Source organism: Rousettus aegyptiacus, unplaced genomic scaffold (genome assembly GCF_014176215.1).
Source record: "Rousettus aegyptiacus isolate mRouAeg1 unplaced genomic scaffold, mRouAeg1.p scaffold_m13_p_8, whole genome shotgun sequence".
NCBI classification, from domain to species: Eukaryota; Metazoa; Chordata; class Mammalia; order Chiroptera; family Pteropodidae; genus Rousettus; species Rousettus aegyptiacus.
The window spans coordinates 67,334,324-67,356,771 of NW_023416311.1; the positions used below are offsets into that span (position 1 = coordinate 67,334,324).

General features: G+C 33.5%; 1 protein-coding gene across 1 annotated transcript in view; it reads left to right on the forward strand.

The window, feature by feature from the left end:
* Positions 1-22,448, forward strand: part of AP3B1 (adaptor related protein complex 3 subunit beta 1) — a 206,305-nt gene that overhangs the window by 65,264 nt on the left and 118,593 nt on the right. Inside the window, exons 8-11 of the mRNA XM_016118856.2 lie at positions 16,583-16,738; positions 19,806-19,903; positions 21,557-21,611; positions 21,699-21,770. Of these exons, the coding sequence (XP_015974342.2) occupies positions 16,583-16,738; positions 19,806-19,903; positions 21,557-21,611; positions 21,699-21,770 (381 nt within the window). The remainder of the gene's footprint in view (positions 1-16,582; positions 16,739-19,805; positions 19,904-21,556; positions 21,612-21,698; positions 21,771-22,448) is intronic.

Sequence of the window (22,448 nt, forward strand, 5' to 3'; positions counted from 1 at the left end):
TAACTCCATCCCACTGCACCTAGACAGTTTATTTTTTCCTCTTAGTTTCTATTTGAGATGTGGGTATTTTATGCCTTTTTCTTTATGTTTCTGTAGCCTTAGTACATTTGGGGAGAGGAGTAATTTGGGATAGTAAAGTCAGCCTCAGCAGAGATTGAGTTCTTTTTTAGCACACTTGAGTGCTTTTTCTGGAATTTTCTTAAATACCCTACACTACTATTCATGCTGCCTAGTGTATTCCTATGGAAAAATATTTTTGACCGTTAAATTGTTCTTCTTTTTATGTTGTTTAATTCATGAACTATGCTATTCAGTACAGTAGCTGCTAGCTATATACGGCTGTTTAAATTCAAATTAACTAAAATTAGAAATCAGTTTCTTTAGCCACACTAGCTACATTTCAAGTGCTCAATAGTCACATGTCACTAGTGCCTACTGTATTGGGTAGGACTGATATAAAATGCTTCCTTTATCACAGAAGTTTCTGTCAGACAGTGTTGCCCCAGAGTCTTTACTTCTTTCAGAGAGAATCAGCCTTGTTGTTTGCTTTCCCACCCGCTTCTCCTCGCTGCCTATCTCCACTGTTAACCCTCACCACCCTCGCCCACCCCCATAGTGAAAAGGTCAGGACAACCTCTTAGTTTTTTTCTGTCTAGATTTTGGGAGAAGGTTATTAATGAACATTCTTAAGAAGTGAAAAATGTTTTTTTTAGAATCTTCTGTTTCTTAAAAAAACTTGAAAAGTTCATGCCATTATATTGTGACCCTCTTCTGTTTCATTACCATTGATTTACTTTCGTTAGTTTTAATTTTTGTCACATTTTTTATTCAGAAAAGAGATTGCATTTTCAATCTTTATTTCAGCACCTTTACCTAAAAGCTCCAAAATATTCATGATATTAAAAAGTGTTTGATGATTTTCAGCATGTACTAAATGTATTTCATTAGGAGAGAGTTAAGAGCTTAAGAAGCTACAAAGCGTGATCCACTTTGCCCTTCTCTGCCCTTCTCTGATGTCTGTCCTCAAAGCTTCCTTTTTCCTGCTTTGCTTTTTTCCCTCTCTACATTGCCCCGTGGATATTTTCTCTTGACCATTTGCTTCCTTATATTTTCTCTGTATTAGTCTTATTACTCTAGCATAAAAGAGTAGATATGGTTAATATTGAATTTTAGACTTCTGACAAGTCAGTTACTTACATTTTTAATTTTGTGATTTTCTGTTTAGTAGTTTTTTTATATTCCTCTCAGAAAACATTATGATCCTACGTAATCTGATAATGTGGTATTTTCAACATTCAGTTTTGTTCTTTTCTGCTATCCATTTAGCTGTATTTATACAGACTTAAAATTTCTTATACATATGTTAAAATCACCACAGTCTTCCTGGAAATTGCAAGACTTCTCTATAGGAGTCCAACATTCCAAAGTAGCTATATGAGACAGATTCTGCCAGTGCATTGGTATCTAGGTAGGTTAGAGAATGTGACAGACACTGTTAATTGTCTCCAACAGCCAGCCCCCATTGAAAAAGATGTTCTTCCTTGCATATAAATTTTCTATGGGAATTGAGCCATGGTGTACACCTTAGCCCATGCTACCCCAGTTAATGTTAATTACACTCCCCCCGTAGGTGATGGGTTTAGGAATGGGCATATAATGCAGTTCTGGCTAATACGAAGTAATGGGCAATGTGAGGAAAGTGGGATGCAGAGGGGTGTATGAGAAAGGTTTACTTTCACATAAAAAGCATGAAGACATTTGGCCTGTAACTGAGCTGTACTTCATGGACTTCACAGTTTCAGCTTCCACTGATGTAATACCCTGATTTGGATTAATCTCTGGAAAATTATTTTAAAAACCAGCAATCTTAAGACATTATAGGGCAATCAAATGTAAGCAAAACCTTAGGAAGACACTACATATGAAAGACAGAAATTTTAACATGTGAGATTTGTGAATTTTCAGGTTTTTGCTTGAGGACACTCCCCAGTCCCATATAATAATGGGAAAGTGTCACAGCCTTACTTACTGGAGTGCCAGAGAATAGACTTCAAGGCTAGTAGAGTACGTAGAAAGTTTAAGGGAAATTCTAGAAGTGTGCAGGAACACCCCCCCACCCCCACCCCGCCTGCCCCGGGCATGCTCGTAAACACATCAAATCCTTGGGTGACAAAAAAACCGTGCATGTGTGAGAAACACTGTAGTTAGTCTGGCAAAAAAAAAAAAAAAAAGCAATGACTGCACAATAAAAGGACTAAATGGAGATTTCACCTGCTGGTCATATTAGGATAGACAGAGTTTGGAGTTTGAAACCATTGAAAGGCCTGCTATAACAAATATCAGTACACTTCAGAGGAACGCAATGTAAGGAATTCCATATTTTATAATGTGTGGCTGATAATTCCAGAACACAATTTTTAAAAATCAGTGGGTATGAGAAAGGAAGCAATAATTGATGATCAAGAGAAAACACAGGCAGTAGAAAGGAACCACAGGATAATTAAGAAGATGTAATTACCAGACAAATACAAAAGCTGTCATGTATGTAGCTAAAATAGTAAAAGCAACATAGTTGTATTAAATGAATAGATAAAGAATCTTAATAGAAAAAAAAAAACACTATAAGAACCAAATGGAAATTCTAGGGCTAAAAAATACAGTGATTGAATGAAAACTGTACCAGCTGGGCTTAATAGCCAAGAGGAGGCTGCAAAAGAGTCAGGCAGCCTGAAGGAAGATCAGTAGAAATTATTAAGTCTAAAGAACAAAGAAACAAGTGAAGAAAGTGAATGGCTTCAGAACCCTGTGAAACGATATCAAACAGAATGAAATACTTCTTACTGAAGTCACAAAATAAGAGGAAAGGGTAAATGGATCAGAAATAATACCTGAAGAAATAAAGGTTGAAAACCTTCCAAATTTAGTCTAAGGGGATAAAAACATGCGCGCGCGCACGGGCGCGCGCGCACACACACACACACACACACACACACACAAAGCACATAGATCTAGGAATTCATCAAACTCCCAAGCAAAACAAGTATAAAGTCACCTATGTATCTCAGAGTCAAACTTTTGAAATTAAAAGAAAAAAAAATCTAAAAGACAGATATAAACAGTACATTATATACAGAAGAACTCTGATATATGACTGATGATCAGAATCAGTGGAGTCTAGAAAATGATGGAATATCATCTTTATATTATTGAAAGAAAAAACTGTCAACAGAATTCTGTATTGAATAAAACCAATCTTTGTAAATAAAGGTGGAATGAAAAAATTTTCAGATGAAAAAATTGAAAAATTTATACATAGGACTGTATTACAAAAAATACAAGAAATTTTTTAGTTTGAAGAGAAATTATAGTAATTATAGTAATTCGTAACTGTAGAAAGTAATGAAGAGTGACCAAAATGGTATATATGTGGGTACATATTATAAATTACATATTTTCTTTTTTCTCTTAATTTCTTTAGCATATAATTTCTGTAATGTCTGTCTTTCTGTCTACCCACTGCATCCATCCATCCATCTATCCATCCATCCATCCATTTTTCTCTTTCTCTGGTAGTCACAGATTTCACTTGCTTATGCTTGAACTCTGAACTTTCTGTACACCTATGGAGCTGGAACCTCTGCCTCCAATGCAACAAATCTTTGTGTGGACATAATGTTTTCATTTCTCTAGAAGTAAAATTGCAGGTTGAATAGTAAATATATGCCTTCCGCTTCTCACCTCCAGTTCCTGCTCTCTCAACACAGTTCTCTTTTAGCTTTATCTTCTACTAGTTATCCTCATACTTTTAAAACAACTTGTTTAATTTGTTCTAGTGACTCAAGGCTGTCAGTTAATTCAGATGTATGAGTATTTTGGAATTAGTGGAGAAAAAAGCATCTCAGAAAATTTTATATATTATAGAAAGAGTTTTTCATAATCTAGATTTTTTTTGCTTTAGATATTTTTAATTTTGTGTTTCTTGGAGCCCTAGTTTTCTACCCTCACTTTATCTAGAGTACAGATATGTATATATTTTTTTCTGTTTAAGTATTAGAGTTCCTGGAAGATTTTTTTGAAAACTATTATTTCACTTCTCCTTCATGAATGTCTACAAATATTTCAAAACTTCTGCTCTAACCCTATAACCTTTTTTAATGTCCTGAAGGAGAATTAAATTTATCAATTTCATCAATAGATATTTACCTTCTATATATTCCATTTATTTCAGATTTTAAGGCAGGGAGGGAATGAATACAAATGAATATATGAGAAATCATAATTAGTTCTACTTAGGTTGGTTTTAATTTTCATTTATGATTTTAATTTATGATTGAATGAGAACCACTCTAAAATGCATTCTCCTTAACAAAAAAAAAAACCCAAACATTTATTTTCCATCATTAGATCAAGATTAGTTTTCAAATAATTAGGACCCTTCTTATGTCATGGAACCTTAGACTTAAGTTCAACATGTGTCATGAATGTATTTTATATCATAGAAATTTGAAAAAATGCCTTATGTATATACCCCATATTTCTCAGTAACAGAAGTTTGGAAGCTGCTGCATTCAGAAAACTTGTTTCTTATATTCTGGAGCTGAACATGTAGTCATAAGAAATGAGAAGTGTTGTGGGCAATTGAACACTGAATTTTCATAGTGGTGCAACACAAAGTTCCTGGGCACAGGTGCTTCTGTAATTGTGATGTATTGGGGGAGATTCACTGTTCAATGGTCCTCAAACCCACACTTCCACCTGTGTGGTATAGTGGTCACTGGACTGTGGTATAAAACACATAAAGTGAAGAGCATATCAGTTACCTCACAGAAGGAAAAAAAATGTTTCAAGCCAGTATGCATATCCTAGGTGGTTTTATACAAAGCTGATTTGGGAGGAAAGAGACTTCTTTTTTTTCTTTTTTTCCTTTGAGAAATAAATTTAAAATTTTATTATACATAACTTTTTTTTTTTCCCCCTAGTGAAAAAAAAGTAAGGTATGCTATCCACACTGAATAGCTAATTTAACTGATTATGGTATCGCTAATCTAACCTACCCAGTCTGGTCTTGTCAGGTACATCCACCACAGTGTCAGTGTACCATTAATATATGGCTGTATTATCTATGGACTGAATGTTTGTGTCTCCAAACATTCTTATGTTGGAGCCCTAGCCCCCAGTGTGATGATATTTGAAGGTGGGGACTTTGGGAAGTAATTAGATTCAAATGAAGTCATGAAGGTGGGGTTCTCATCACGAGAATAGTGCCCTTAGAAGAGGAGCCACCGGAGAATTTGCTTCCTTTCTCTCTCTGCCACGTGAGGACATAGTGCGAAGGCAGCCATCTTTAAGCCAGGAATAAGTGAGTTCTCATCAGGAACTGAATCTTCTGACAACTTAATCTTGGACTTCCCAGCCTCCAAAATTGTGAGAAATAAATGTCTGTTGTTTAAGCCACCCAGTCTGTAGTGTTTAGAGATAATTGTCAAGCTGACTAATACAGTATCTCAGATGGCAACAGAATGTCGTGATGTATTCCCTTGTGTAGCTTTAAGCATCATATAATAGTATGAATCCACAGCAGACTCCAGAGATTTTTGTCCTGGTACAGATCTTAAGACGGTGGTAGGCTGTCATAGAATTCACAAGGCAAGTGTGTATATTCTGTGTCTTTTTCTTGACTACTGTAAAAGCTTGTAATAAAAGGGAGCAATGACATGATAAAAAATAATGATTCTTGAGGTAAAATCCTGGCCCCACCATATTTATTCTCTGAGATAATCTCTTGACAATTTTTGTAAACTGTGTGTAAACTCAGTTCTTTCATCTGTGAAGAAGATTGTAAATATCTGTGTTACATTCCTCATGGAGAGGTGTTAAGGATTCAGTAAGATATTTATGAAAGTGCTTTACTAATATTAGAGATTATTATTATTAGAGATTATAATATTAGAGATTATTATTCAGGTGAAGTTGCCTTGTATTTCTGCTAATTTCAGTGTTACTGTTCACATGTTGCAAAAGTAGGTATTTTTCAGAAACACTTGTTTTTATATAAAAGCAAATTTTGCTGTGTGCAGTTCTTAATTATTGTCAATTTTATCTTTATTTTTTGATACTCCTTTTGAACAAACATAAAGATCATATTTCGTATTTATTTCTTAGTTACTTTATTCAGATAAAATGACCAAGTCTGTGTCCTAAGATCTCTCTAAAAAGCAAAGATTACCCTCAGACTCTAAAATTGTGGGCACTGACTTATTAAAATTTTTGTGAACATTTGTGTTTGTAGTTTCATTACATAGACTCATGGAATAGAGTTATACTATGTAGTGGTACTTTAAAGATGTATAAACTATGCCTTTCCAAAATAATACTTTATCGACTAAAAGGTAATTTTTTTTTAACTTCATGGGGCTTAAATTTAATGAAACATTTCTCTCTACTGAAAGTGAATGTTTTTAAGCAAAGTAAAAAACCAATTTATTCTGATGTTTTTATATTTTATTTGGGGTGGTCAGTATACATGAGTGGAAGAAGACCTATTTTTATATGAGATAAGTTCATATATCTAAAACTCAGTGGTTACATTTTTTAAAACACTATTTTTTAGATATGTTATAGGTTCACCCAAAATAGTGGAAAATTCAGGAAGTTCCCATGTACCCCTTGCTCCCTCTAACACACAACCTCCCCTCTTATCAACATCCTGTGCCACAGGGGTACATTTATTATAATCAATAAATGTACATTAATGCATCATTATCACCTGAAGTCCATAGTTTACATTATGGTTCACTTTTGGTGTTGTACATTCTCTGGGCTTTGACAAATGTATAATGACATGACTCCATCATTGTAGTATCATACAGAGTAGTTTCACTGCCCTAAAAATCCTCTGTGCTCTGCCTGTTCTTCCTTCCTTCCCCCTACAAACCCTGACAATCATTCATCTTTTACTGCCTCTCTAGTTTTGCCTTTCCCGAATGTCATATAGTTGAAATCATACACAATGTAGCCTTGATAGATTGACTTCTTTCTCATAGGGATATATATTTAAGGATCTTCCACATCTTTTCATGGCTCTATAACTCATTTCTTTTTAGTGCCAAATAATAGTCCATTGCCTGGATGTACCACAGTTTATTCATCCATTCACCTAAAGAAGGACGTAACGTTTGCCTGCAGATGTTGGCAATTATGAATAATGCTGCTATAAATTTCGTGTTGGTATTTGTGTGGACTTGTTCGGGCATAAACTAAGAATTGTGATTGTTAGATCATTTGTTAGAATATATTTAATTTGGTGAGAAGCTGCCGAATAGTCTTCCTTTTTGGCTGTACTGTTTTGCATTGCCACTGGCAATGAATGAGAGTTTCAGTCACTCCACATCCTCACTCACCAACATGTGGTGTCGTCAGTGTTCTGGATTTTGGTCATTCTATCAGGTGTGTAGTGGTACCTCATTTCAATTTGCATTTCCCTAATGACATATGTAGAGTGTCTTTTCATATGCTTATTTGCCATCTGTATGTCTTCTTTGGTGAGTTGTCTGTTCAAGTCTTTTGCCTATTTTTTAATCAATTTGTTTTTCTTCTTCTTATTGAATGTTAAAGGTTCTTTGTATGTTTTGGAAAATAACCCTTTATCAGATGTGTACTTTCTGAATGTTTCTCCAAGTCTTTGGCCTGTCTTGTCTTTGTCTTGACATTGTCTTTTGCAGAGCAGACATATGTTTTTTAACTTTTTAAAAATTTTTAAAAATTTATTTAAACTAGTTTCAAATATACAGTACATTGGTTAGACATCTATATAGTTTATAAAACGAGCCCTCCAATTGCTCCCTCCCTCCCCTGACCCTCTACTTTGCCATCATATTAATGCTAACTGCATTCCCTATGCCTTTCTCCCCATTCCTATGACCAACTATCAACTACTAATTTGTACTTCGTTAACCCCTCACCCCATTCTCTCAACCCCCCAACCCCTTTCCCCTCTAAGTGATCACCTCGATTAGACTAGTACCCATTTGGCAGTATACATAGTTATCACAGTATTATTAACTGTATGCTATACTTCACATCCCCGTTACTATTTTGTAATTACCAATTTGAACTTTTTAATTCTTTCACCTTTTTCACCCAGCCTCCTAACTCACCTCCCATCTGGCAATCACTACTTAATTCTCTGAATCTATGAGTCCATTTCCATTTTGTTTGTTCGTTTATTTTATTCTTTAGATTTCACATATAACGAGATCATATGGAATTTGTCTTTCTTCATCTGACATTTCATTTAGAATAATACTCTCGGTCCATCCATGTTGTTGCAAGTGATAAGATTTCCTTTTATTTTTTATTTTTATTTTATTTTTTATGACTAAGTCACTATATCTTGTTTACTTGTTTAACCAACTTTTATGTTTCTGGACAATAAAATTTATTTCATTATACATTAAAGTGTTAAAACTTTAAAACCATTCAAAGTTGTCTAAGACATGAAGTCTGAGTCCTCACTTATTTAATTATCTGGACTATTATCTCTAAGAGGGCACACAAATCTTCCTCTATCTGATCTGTCCAAATATCACAAATGTAAAACTACTCAAAGTCAAATTTTAAAAGATTGCCACATTTACTATAATAGTGGTTGCCAAAATTACCAAATATCATTATGATATTTATCAAAATGATATTTAAAAATGAATCTGACTTTTTATAAAAATAATATGAGCCTGAAGTCCCTGCTAGAAGTTTAATCTTATCACTCATTTCCTCAAACAAATTATCCATAGTTATTTTACAGTCCATTTTAAATTCTTTGTCTGTTATCCTTATATTTTTTTAGCTTTCTGTCTGTTTTTAGTTTGACTTGATTTATATTTATAACATTGTCTTTTTTTATGCATATTTTAAAAATTTTTATTGGAGTACTTGTGACAGGAGCAAATGACTTCATGAATTTTCACAAACTGAAATGTTTATGTAATGAGTGCTCAGATTAAGCAACAAAAATAAAGTATATTTCAGCAGCTCCCCATCTAGCTGCAGACACTTTCAGCTTAATATTCTGCCTTCCCTCCCAAATGGAAACAATATCCTGACTCTTAATGACACTGCCTTTTCCTTCTACCTCTTCCTCCCTTCATTCCTTTCTTTATGAAAAGTTGTGGAACTAGTTTTAAGCTTTGGATGATGGAATTTAATTTTATTTACTGTTACTAGGTAAGGGTATCAATAATCTGAGTTCATTTAATCGTCTCAGTTATGAATTGAGATGATTAAAAGCTGGGCTTTAATTCTATCATCTTTATTCCCTAGGTTATAGACTCCCAGCTTTAAAACCAAAGACTAGGGCAGTAAGTAGAAATTTTGCTTTTTGGAGGATTCTGACCTCCAGCTTTTGTTTTTATATTTTTGTGGATCTACTGAAAACTCTTCCCAGCTTTTAGGCCTCTCAGCCTCCTGCTTGAGGGAGGAAGGCAATTGCAAATGCCAGTGAGATTTCTAGGTTTACAACTTCTGGGTCTTGCCTGCATAACTCATCACTGTTCTGTTAGCATTTCAGTGCCTTCAAATAGATATGTAGCCATTTAACAGAGCTCTATAATCTTCTATTACTTACTTTTAAAAAGTGATCTTTATTAGGCTTACTTATGACATTTTTATCACTGGGGATTTTGACTTCTTGTAGGCATCTCTGACTGGCATTGATTAAAGTTGTTTCAGTGTAATGAGTTCCCTAAAATAGTACATTATGGTTCAAAATGAAGCAGTTGTACAAGAACCCCATGATATATTTATAAATTAATAAGTGTGAGGAAATTTCTTTTTTGAGGGGTAATTTTAGGGGCAAACTTCTCTTCATATTTAGCATCTAGTGATTATGGTTTCTAGAAAGAAAATTCCTTAATAAAAGCAACTGTGCATTGTTTTTCTTTTTTTTTTTTTGGCTCCCCACCCCCACCCCAGTAGCTGCTAATTGAGTGTTTAATGTGCACTAGCACCGAATGTTTGTATAACCTTCATTAAACTAATCAACCTTTGTAAACACTTTTATGATATAGATACTGCTATTATTCCCCTTTACAACTGAGTAAATTAAGACCAGGAGAGGTCAAGTCATTTGCCATGGTCATAGAGCCAGCACTGAAACTGCACTGGTGTGCTCTGGTATACCCATTCTGGTTGTATATATCTGTCTTCCATTCTGTTTTGGCTGTTGTCTGCTCTGATGGATTCAAAACCTGAGAAAACATAGCCAGCAGTAAAAGATTTAGATAAAAGTTATGGGAGATAAGTTCCCATTCTGTGTGGAAGCCTAATCTCATTCATTTCATTAACCTCCTATAAACATTAACTTTTATTTATGAATTATTTTTTTCCTTTTAGTTCAGACTTAGGGAATTATACATAAAGCTAGTAGTTACCAGAGCCAGATCTAAAAAGCTATGGCAGGGTATTTTCATGCAGTAGAACCAAACTGAAATTTCATAAAAAGTATAAGGGAAAATTTTCTTTGAGGGAAATATACTTCAAAATAATAATTTATATTAATAACTATCATAGGTATTAAGCAACATTTCTTCATGTTTGTTATCTCATAATCCTGCTGTTAAAACTTTATGCTATTCATATAATTCCTTTCATTTTAAGAAATTAAACTAATTTGTTTAATATTAAATGTTAATAAATCATTTGTAGTTCTTTAATATATCGTGATGTATTGATTTAGAGCAGTTTTTCTTAATAGCTTTTTAAGATCTTTGAATCTTGTGTGGGAAAGATGGCTTCACAGGTGAATTCTACCAAACATTCAAAGAAGAATTAATAGCTATCTTTCATATACTATTTCAAAACATTGAAAAGGAGCACTTCCAAACTCATTTTATGACATCAGCATTACCCTGATATCAACATTTGTAGTAAATCAATTAATGCAATGCATCACATTAACAAAATAAAGGATCAAAACCGTATAATCATCTCAATAGATGCAGAAAAAGCATTTGTCAAAAATCAACATCCTTTTATTACAACTCTCAACAAAGTTGGTACAGAAAAATCATATCTCAATATAATAAAGGCCACATAATGAAAGCCATATAAGACAACAAAATGAAAAGACAACTACTGAATGGGAGAAGATATTTGGAAGTGATACATCTGATAAAGGGTTGTTATCCAAAATATGTACAGAACTCATACAACACCCCAAAAGTAATCAACCGCTAACGTTTTAGGTAATTTCTATTATTGTTATAACAGTGGGTAAGTACATACAAATAAGTGATTTACCGAGTTTTTAATTTTGTTAAAACTTTTTAGGATAACTAGATTTATATGCATTTGTAAGAAATAATACAGACAGATCTGATATAATGTACTCATTTTCTATAAATTATAACAATTTATAAGGTAACATCTAATTACATAATACCTTATAAATATATGTAATATAAGGTATTACAGGCAGCATATTGACATTAATATAGTCAAGATTCAGAAAATTGCCATCACAAGGATCCTTCATATTGCCATTTTTATAGCTAAACCCACTTCCTTCTATGTGCTCAACCCTGCATCCCTTAACCCGAATCAACCAATGATTTTTCTCCATCTCTATCATTTTGTCATTTCAAGAATGTTATATAAATGGAATTATATAGCATGTAACCTTTTGGGATTAATTTTTCTCACTCAGCATACTTCTCTGGAGATTAATCAGAATTGCATGTATTAGTAGTTTGTTCCTTTTTATTTGTGAGTGGTATTCCACAGCATAGATGTTTAACCAATTGTTTAACCCTTCATCCTTTGAAGGACATTTGAGTTGTTTCCATTTCAGCCAATAGGAATAAAGCCACAATGAATATTTTGTGTACAGGTTTTTATATGAGAATAAATTTTCATTTCCCAGTAATAAATACACAAGAGTACAATTACTGGGTTGTGTGGTAATTAGAGATTTAGTTCTATAAGAAATGGCCAACCCGTCAGAGTGACTGTAACCTTTTACATTCCTACCAGCCGTGTATACGGGATGCATTTCCTCTGTGTCCTCACCATCGTTTGGTGTTGTCACTGTTTTTAAATTTAGATGATAGATGTGTGGTGATATCTTGCTGTGGTTTTAATTTGCATTTTTCTAATCGTAAGGTTAATTATCTATTTGTGTGTGTGTTACCATTCATATATCTCCTTTGGTGAATAGTTTGTTGATATCTCTATTAGTTTGCTAGAGCTGCATAGCAAAACACTGTAGACTAGGTGGCTCAATGAACAGAAATCTATTTCTCATCATTGTAGAGTCTAGAAGTTCAAGATCAAGATGTTGGTAGGTTTGGTTTCTCCTGAGGCCTCTCTCCTTGGCTTACAGATGGCCCGCCGCCTTTCTGTGTCGTTACACTGTCCTGTCGTGTCGCATCCCAGAAATCGGACAGGCTTTCTCTCCCCTTTAGTCCTATTGGCAGTGTCTCTGCTGGTACAGTCCCATCTCTCTCAAATTCACAAGTGACACCCATGATCTCTTTATCAAGTGATTTTCTAGAAACACACTTGGTATTCTCTTTTGAAGATGTTTTCTCGATTTTTGCCATATAGATAGACTGAGAAATTTCCAGTCTTCAAGTTATGATTTACTATTGCTTAAATTCTTTCCATTTATCTTTATTTCTCGTATCACTGTAAGCAACAAGGAAAAACCAGGCTGCATATTCAACACGTCGCTTAGTAATCTCTTCAGCTGGATATCCAAGTTCATCATATTTAACATCTGCATAAAACATGAGAACATGGCTAAGTTCTTTGTCACATTATAACAAGGATCACCTTTCTACCAGTTTTCAAAAACATGTTCCTCATTCTCCTGAGATCTTATTAGAATCACCTTTAACATCATATTTCTATTAATAGTCTGTTGAAGGTAATCTAGGTTTGTATTATTTAACATCCACCTCAGCTGTTCCAGCCGCTACCTATTACCTAGTCCCAAAGCCACTTCCACACCTTAGGTATTTGCTGTAGCAGCACCCGACTTCTTGTTACAGAAATCTGTATTAGATTGTTAGGACTGCCATAACAAAATACCACAGACTGAATGGCTTTAACAGCAGAGATTTTTTTCCCACAGTTTCTCACAGTTTTTCCAAGAGGCTGCAAGTCCAAGATCAAAGTGGCAGGTCCTGAGGCTTCTCTCTTTGACTTGCAGATGGCTGCCTCTCACTGCGCCTTCACGTGGCCTTTTTATCTGTGCTACTGGTGGTGTCTCTCTTATTATAAGGATACCACTTGTATTGGATTAGGGTCCCACTCATATGACATAACTTAACTTTAATTATCTCTTTAAAGGATCTATTTTGGCGTACGGTCACATTTAGTATTAGGGCTTTGAGATGTGAATTTGGGGAGGGAGGGCACAGTTTAGTCCATAACAATATCTTTTGCCCCCTTTTAAAATGAATTGTTGTTTTTGCTCTTGAGTTTCGAGAGTGGTCTTTGTATTTTAGATTCTAGTCCCTTATCACACATGTGGTTGCAAATATTTTCTGCTAATATGTAATTTGTTTTTTCCTCTTAAGAGGGTTTTTCATGGAGCAAGAGTCTTTAATTTTGATGAGATCCAGTTTATCAATGTTCTCTTTTATGGGCCATGCTTTCTTTTCGGTGTCAAGTCTAAGAACTCTGCCTAGCTATATATCTATTTCAAAAAAGTGTTCTGCCATGTTGAAGGGAAAGTGATTGGAGATCACAAATTATAAATTTTCTTTTGTTGGAAATTTGTTAATTTATAGAAAGCAGGTTCACTTAGAATAATACGTGTAGGTCAGTCATGAGCAAAAGAAACGATTAGGAGATAATACTTTATGGGTTTTTCTCCTGTTTGCAGTTCTTCTGAAGAAAGGCATTGCTGGGTTTTTGTTCTGCACTATCTTTTTAAGACTGTTTGTATAGCATGCAGCCTGGGACAGAGATAATTTTTCCCTCCTGTATGGGGTTATCTTACTTGGTAGCATCATCATCTGTTTGGTCACCCAAGCCGGGAATGGGGACATCTTTACTGAGTGCCTCAGTCCGATCCTTCACATTAACTCCCAGCTTCCTGTTGATTTCTAAGTAGTTCTTGAATCTGCCCTACACTTTCATCATTATCACTGACTGCTCTTATTCATTACCTCATACTCTCAAGTATCATTTCTATCATGCTTCTTTCCAGATTTTTTTTCTTTGTATTTAGTTGTCAGAAGTTTGACTTAAATGTATCTTTTGGTTTGTCCTGTTTGTGTTTGCTCACCTTATTCAATCTGTAGTTTTCTGTCTTTTGCCAAATGTAAGAATTTTTCAGGCATTATTTCATAGAGAACTCTTGCAGCCTCACCTTCTTTCCCCTCTCTCATAGGATACAGATGACAGCAAATGTTAGTTATTTTGTTATAGTTTTACAGGTTCCTGAATTCTTTTTTTTTTTTTTTTTATTTCTTACCTTTAACCTCAGTCTATTTTTTTCTCTCTTCTTCAGATTGGATAATTTATGTTGTTCTGTGTTCCAGTTCACTGATGGTTTCCTCTGTCCCCTCATGACTGCTTTTGATCCCACTCATTATTTAATTTTGGTTCTTGCATTTTCAGTTGTAACATTTCTATTCCGTCTTTATGTCTTCTATTTCTTTGTTTACACTTTGTAGTTCTTTGCTAAGGCCTTATATGTTTTTTATTGTTTCAAGGATGTTCCTAGCTGCTCATTGAAATATTTTTATGATGGTTGTTTTAAAATCTTTATCAGATATTTCTAATATCCCAGGTATTGTCACCTATTGGTTATCTTTTTCATCCCATTTGAGATCTTCCTAGCTCTTGGAATGATGAGTGATTTTTGATTAAAATCCGGACAGTTTGGATATTATGACATTCGTGATCTTATTCATACTTTTGGTTTTAACTAAATTTGTTTGACAGCACTCCAGCAGGAAAAGGTGGAGTGTATGCCCTCTAATTATGGCCAGGTCAGGCAGAAGTCCAGGTCCCCCACTCACCATCCATTGACACTTTCAGGAGATTGTGCTCATTGTTACTATGAGTGAATGTAGGATTTCTGGCTCCCCACTAATACTCCCCTGATAGCTCTCTGGCTGGGAGGGATAAAAGTGCCTCATAACTGTTCCACGTGTGTCCTCCATTAACACCACGGAGTGGTGTGTCCTTGTTACCACTGGTTGGTGGTGCTGCAAGTCCTGAGTGTCCACTAAGCATCCTTTTACGCTAGCCCATTGAGAAGGGATATGGTACCTCGTTATCGATAGGTAGGCCTGGATGTCCAAGCTCCCCACTTGGTCTGCACTGGCACCACTGGGATGCCTTGTTACCTCTTGGTTAAAGTCTCAGTGCCATCTTGGCCTTATCCGACAAACCCCTGCGGGATAATTAAGGACATCTCATTCATTATAGCTTGGTGAGAGTGAAAATCTAGGCTCTGCATGTCAGCCTTTGATGGTGGAGATATGGCTAGGGCTGTTTTTTCTCTAGTATTGGCTGCATTAAAACAGTTATTTTCTAAAAAAGTTTTCTATCTTACTATACTTTTCCTTTCTTTGTCCTTTGCCTACAAAGACCAGGCTTTGAGAGGGTTTGTTTTATCTATGCCTTTTGGTGTTTCTGGGTTATCAGCTTCTCTAACACCCAGTCTTTTCTTTGATGGATGAGGTAAAAATGAAAACTCAAGGGACTTAGTATAGTTATTCTTTGAGTCCTGAGGTTTCCATCCAGTCTTTCTTCCACTCTCTGACTTTCCTTTCTTATGTTTGTTTCGAATATACTGTCTTGGATTTCTAGTTGTACTTAGAGGGATAGGGAAAATTTATCTACTCCATCTTCCCAGAATTTGGTAATAGAAATTACTTCTAAACAGTAGTTGAATTGGCTCTATGTGGATATTAATTGTCGTGTGCTTTTTTGTTGTTGTTTGTTTATTTTTAGGACTAACTACCTGTAAGCTGATTTAATTGACAAAGATAATAAAGAGTTCAAATGAAAAGGGCAAGTAAAAACGTAGAATCATCTCCTGTGGTTATATTTAAATCTCAAACTGAGTCTTGACAACATAGGGACCTACTTAATCACCATTAGTTTTTAACTTGTCAAGCTTTATTGTGATTTCTTGTATGTGTGTTGCAGTTCAAGAAATTCTCCTCTTCCGACTTTGATCCAGTTACAGAGTGACTAGTAATTTATGGAATCAGTTTTCAGGTTTTACGTGGTCTCATATTATAAGCTTCGTTAGAATCTAATGGTCAGGATTTCCCTTTGGGCAGTTATGTGTATTTCTATGGAGAGTTAATATTTTCAGGGTTCTACTATATAATATAAAAGAAGTATTACCTATAGCACCGAAGGACAGTTACAGTACCATATTATAAAATATGAGAAGAAGCAAGGCCTTCCTTTCATATAGGTAACATAGTATTTTCAAATTACCTCAAAAGTAATATTCTATAGTAAAATATTACTGTAGATGTTAAAAAAAGTTTTGTGTAATATTTGGGCTATTCAAGGTCTGAACTAAACTTGGGCTTGGATTTCTTTCCTGTAGGATGATGGTCTACAGGATAATGAAAAGAATTTCTATGAATCTGATGATGAACAGAAGGAAAAGACTGACAAAAAGAAGACCTCTTATACTATGGATCCAGATCACAGACTTTTAATTCGGAATACAAAGCCTTTACTTCAGAGCAGGAATGCAGCGGTATGTTAAAGCCTTTATAAGAAATAATTTGAAGATTTTTTTTTTAAAGGTGTTTAAAGGTATTTAAGTTGAATAAACAAGTAATGGAGCATTTGTTTGTTTTATTTGTGTGTATATGAACAAATTAGATTTTTATGAGATTACTTGGTTTGGTAGTTGTATGCTTAACTTTACTTCCATTACCTTTTTGTGGTTTTGTTAGTTGGCTTTTCCTGATATATGAGCTCAAGATATTTCTTAGTTGATTTTAGATTTTAGTTGTGAGTACTTAATCTGATATTAGTCTGTGATATTTGTATCTACCTGATAAAAGCACCTAGCATAATTCCTCATACATGGTAAATTTTAACTGGTAGGAATAACTATTAAAATTATCATTATTTGGATTCTAAGTTTTTGTTTTATTTTGTTTTACATTTTTTTATTTTAAATAACCCTTTATATTTTATAAGAATACATGTGCACAATAGACCATCAGAAAATGCAGACTAACAAAACTAAAAAAAATTAAAACATCATATTTCCATCACCCAGAAATCACTGTTATATCTTAATGCATTTTTTCTAGATCTTGTTTTTCCATAAGTATACATTTATTCACATGTGCACATGTGCATGTCTATACATACATATTTTTAAAATCACGATAGTAATCATACTGGATGTATTATTTTTAACTTTTTTTTCTAGTCCTTCCTCTTTACCTTGCTATTTCAATAAAATTTCATCTCATTTAATGCCTATTTAACTTAAATTATCTCTTATAAGTGGCTCATCTAAACCAATATCTGTTCTGTTGCATCTGGTCTTTATACCTTTTTAACCCCTCAAGTCTTGCAGAAGGTTCTTCTGGATTTATCCGATTGATTCCTTTATAAAGTGTTATTTAACTTTTTCTTTTATAACCCATACTTCCTGTTAACTGAAAGTTATATCTAAAGGCTTGATGGATCCAAGTTAAACATTTTCTTATAATTTTTTTTAATTAAAAATATTCTTAATTATTCTCTTCACTTAGTAAAAACTTTGAAAATGAGGAGTTTCACTTGAGTTACTTGTTTCCCGTTGCTTGAGAATTTAGAGCTTAGACCTTTGTGTGTGTTTTAATAATTAGCAATTTTTATTTTATACCTAGTAATTTAGGTTCAAAATAATTAAGTAACCATATAGTATTATTTTGCTAATGTAGTAAAGTATATTTCGGTGTGCCTTAACTTATCCAGATAGTTGTTACATAGCCATAACTTGCCACATAAAACTCTACTTTATAATCGACGCACTATTAATTTAACTTTGTCTTAGAAGTTGATTTTATAGTACAAATACTTATTGATCAGAAATGTTCTTGAATAGAGGTAGTTCGTAAATTTTGTTCCAGTATGTTTTGGTTCCCTGCTTATTTGATTGTGTACCAATTAGAGGTGGGTTATTTTTTGTTCCATTATGTTTTGATATCCTACTTATTTCATTATAAATACATAGACTGACTTTTGAAGGATTGTGAATAGATTTTGTTTATTTGTTTTAGCCTTTTTCTCAACTTTTACAAGAGACTTTGAGGACTGTTTTAGGAAACTTAGTGCTGTGTGTTGTATTATTTTTTAAAATGACTCTCAAGGATTTATAGAGTAAGTCAATCTTTAATTAAAATTTTGTTTTATAAGGCTTTGAATTCAGGAGAGTCTTATAAAGTTATTTGTGGATCACAATTGAAAAAGTAAGGTATTCTAAAACTACTCATATTCTCAAGTAATGTCCGAAAGCTCTAAGTCAGTCTTGTAAAAAAAAAAAAAAAAAAAAAAAAAAAAAAGTACAACAAAATGCCAAACAGTAAATTTAGGACCCTGTAAAATGTTTTTTTTTAAATGCATATTTTAGAAGAAACTTTTACTTCAGGTACCCTCAGGTGCTGTATACTCTTTAGGCATATGTAAAGCTTCTGCCATATATTTGTTAGAACTGTATAGACCAACCAGAAGTAAAGTAATATTAATATATCTTCTGAGCCAAAGACAAGACGATGTAACTTCTATAGCTCTATCTCTGCAATTGCCATATGTTAAACAGGGTACTTTCTGTAAATGAGAAGTGTGGACTTCTCATCTTTGCATCTAAGTGTAGAAGCATGTAGGGGAAACAGTACTTGTTTTATGATAGAGAAATTCTGATCACTCTCATAATGGCTTTGAACCAAAGATTATTTTTTAAGGTTCTGTATTTTGAAAACCAAGATATCTCAAGTGCTGCTGTTTTAGAGGAATCGTTTTAAAAAGAGTTTCTTTAATTATGATTCAAATATACTTATTAAAAAAAATTAGCATACTTATTACCGTTATCCTGAAGTATCTGGCTTTATTTGGAAAAGGCATGCTTACAATTTTAAAAAAATTGCCGGTCTCAGAGCAGCAGCAGCAGCAGTACTAGGGAGACTGGGACTTGGAGTGTAGCGTCAAGCTTTGCCATGTACTGCCTGTCATACCTTGGGGTGTTCATTTAACACCTATGTTCTTTTCCAGGGTGTATTAGTTTCCTAGTGGTGTCATAAGAAATTACCACAAACTCAGTGGATTGAAACAGCAGAAATTTATTCTCTCTTATTTCAGGAGGCCAAGTCCAGAATCATGGTGTCAGTAGGGTTGGTTCCTTCTGGAGGCTGTGAGGGAGAAACTGCCTTTTGCTAGCTAGCTTCTGGTGTTGTCAGCAATCCTTGGTATTCCTTGGTGTATTACTTTAATCTCTGCTTCCGTCTTCACACTGCCTTTTCTGTGTTTCTGTGTGTCCTCTTCTGTCTTTTATAAAGACATTCTTATGGTATTTACGGCCCACCCTAATCCAGCATGAGCTCATCCTGATTATATGTTAGTAACATTTGCAAAGACCTTATTTTCAAATAAGGTCACATTCTGAGGGTAGACATGAATTCAACCTGTTGTAAAGGTAATGACATATTTATCTTATTTCATAGGAGTTTTGTAGACGTTAAAAAATAATATGTAAGAATGTTCTTTGAAACCGTGGGGTATTGCAGTGTTCATAGTTCTTACTGTGTTCATGCTTTATTTCTTAGGTGGTTATGGCGGTTGCTCAGCTATATTGGCACATAGCACCTAAATCTGAAGCTGGCATTATTTCTAAATCGCTAGTGCGTTTACTTCGTAGTAATAGGTAGGATATGATTTTATACCTGTGTTTTCTTTTGTATTCTTTCAAAATAATGTTTGAAAAAACATAAGATATCTTTCAGGCATTTAATATGTAGCTCTGACTATATTTTATCAATAAAATTTCATAGTCAAGGGGATCAAGATGAAAGGTTGTATACAATTTATCTCAGAGTTAATGATAAATATTGACTTTTTTTAACCTTAAGCCCAAAGAAATGCAAAATATTTTTTAGCATATAGTATATGCTGTCACCAGTAGCCTAGCGTTAGTGTTTGATATTTTAGGTGTGACAATAATAATTTTTGGGAGTAGTAAATCTGAAATCACAAAAAAACTATACCAGTGTATTATCAGGTTGACTTAGTGTAATTATATATGATTTTATATAAAGCAATACACATGGTAAATTATGTAGTTTATGACAGAATCGCTACTTCCTTTAAAGCTGCAATATCTAATTACTGTAGTTCTATTTTTTATTGAACTTTTACTTATTTTTAGATATCTTAAAATTTGTAGTTGGTATACAATATTATATTAGTTTCAGATGTACAACATAGTGATTCAGCATTTATAATGCCTTATGATGTGATCACCACATTTAGTCTAGTAATCATGTCACCATTAATTTGCTATATTGAAAAAGAGAGCTATATTCTTAATAGCCACTTATTTTAAAGAAATGCATATTCTTTTCATTTCCTGTAGGTAGGTAGGTAGATGGATAGCAAGAATATTTTCTCTTTAATTTTACCTCACTATAATTTAGCAGTTCAGATTAACAATTCACGACATGTACTTTCAAAGTTTAAGATCAGATTTTTTTCCATTTGTTTTGTTTTCTATGTTTTAGGATACCATCGTTTTAGCTTTTTTGCAGTAATTTTTTGCAAGTAACTAGATAATTTAAATTAAAAATATTTTTTTCACTGAGTGATTATTTCTAATAGAGTTTGGAGGGTGGGAAAGATAAATATTTATTTTTTCCTTAACTCAAACTTAGTGTCACAATTTTAGCCCTAGACTGACTTTTTGCTGTTCCTTAGTAAAATACTATTTCCTTTGGGTTTTTGTTCTCTTAATTGTCTTTATACAGTCATTTTTGACCTTTTATCAGTTCAATAATTTTTCTTTTCTGGAACTAGTTCAAAGGTTATCTGAAGGATCTGGAATGCATCTTTCACATGAAGGCATTTTTGCCAGTTTCAGTTCTGCCTTCATTTCCTGGATATTCGGACATAAAAATAACATGACTATTTTTTTAACCTTTCAGAATTGAATGACACAGTACACTCTTGCAATCAAGAGTTTGTATTAACTCTATGGTCATGTTTGTTCCATTAGCCCTAAGAATACCTTCCTTGCATGCGCCACATGTTCAGATTAGCTACAGTACTGGCTTTACATTAAGAATACAGTATTTAAAATTAGTTTTAACTTTTCCTTGTGATGAATCAAATATAACTTAATAATACTTCGTACGGAAGTTGTATTTAAAAATAAGCCATAAATATCTAAGATTTACTAAAAACTTTTCAATATTTAATATTATATTCAGTATAAAACTTAATGCTAATTCTTTTTAATGTACTGTTTATTTAAAGATATTTTGTTTGAAAATATACCCAATAAAAATTTTTCTTTAATTACTAGGGAGGTGCAATATATTGTCCTACAGAATATAGCAACTATGTCAATTCAAAGAAAGGTATGTATATTTTGAATACATAATTCCAGAAAGAAATGAATGTATTTGTATCACTAAGCATATTTATATATTTATTTTTGTATCTAGGGTATGTTTGAACCTTATCTGAAGAGTTTCTATGTTAGGTCAACTGATCCAACTATGATCAAGACACTGAAGGTAGGCATGCTTTTGTTTTTCAGAAACTCTAATACATGTTTGCTTTGAAGGTATTTAGCATCTGCAAAATGGAGACCTACTTTTAAAAAACATACAGATTTAAAGATTTTTTTATACTTTCTAAACTACATTATTATATACTAGTTGTTGTGCTGTATTCTAATAATGCAAAGTGGAGACATGCTACCTATACCCTGAGTAACTCATAGTATACTTAAAGAGATAGATAAGTAAATAGATAATTTTAGCACTGCACTATGTGTTTTAAGTGATATTGTAGAGATTTGAATTGAGTGTTGTAAAGAACACAAAGGTGGAGTTAATTCTCTGGGAGATTTAGAAAAGACTTGTGAAAAAGATGATGTTTGAGTTGATTTTAAAAGAATAACATTTTTGAGAGTCAGTATAGTTAGAATGATCTCATTACCTAAAGCATTGTGCACATTTTTTAGAGTTTTTTTATTGTTGGTTGTTAAGTTGATTGGGAGGTTGTAGGGTTGAAAGTTAGAAGAAAGGCACAGTTTACACTAACACTAGGGATTATGAAAGTGTTGTGTTCAGGGAATGATAACTACGTTGTAGCATGTAGTTACAGATATAAAGCTATGATGATTAAAACAGTGGGATATTTAAACAAAAATAAATAGAATAGAATAAAAGCCTGGAAATAGATTCATG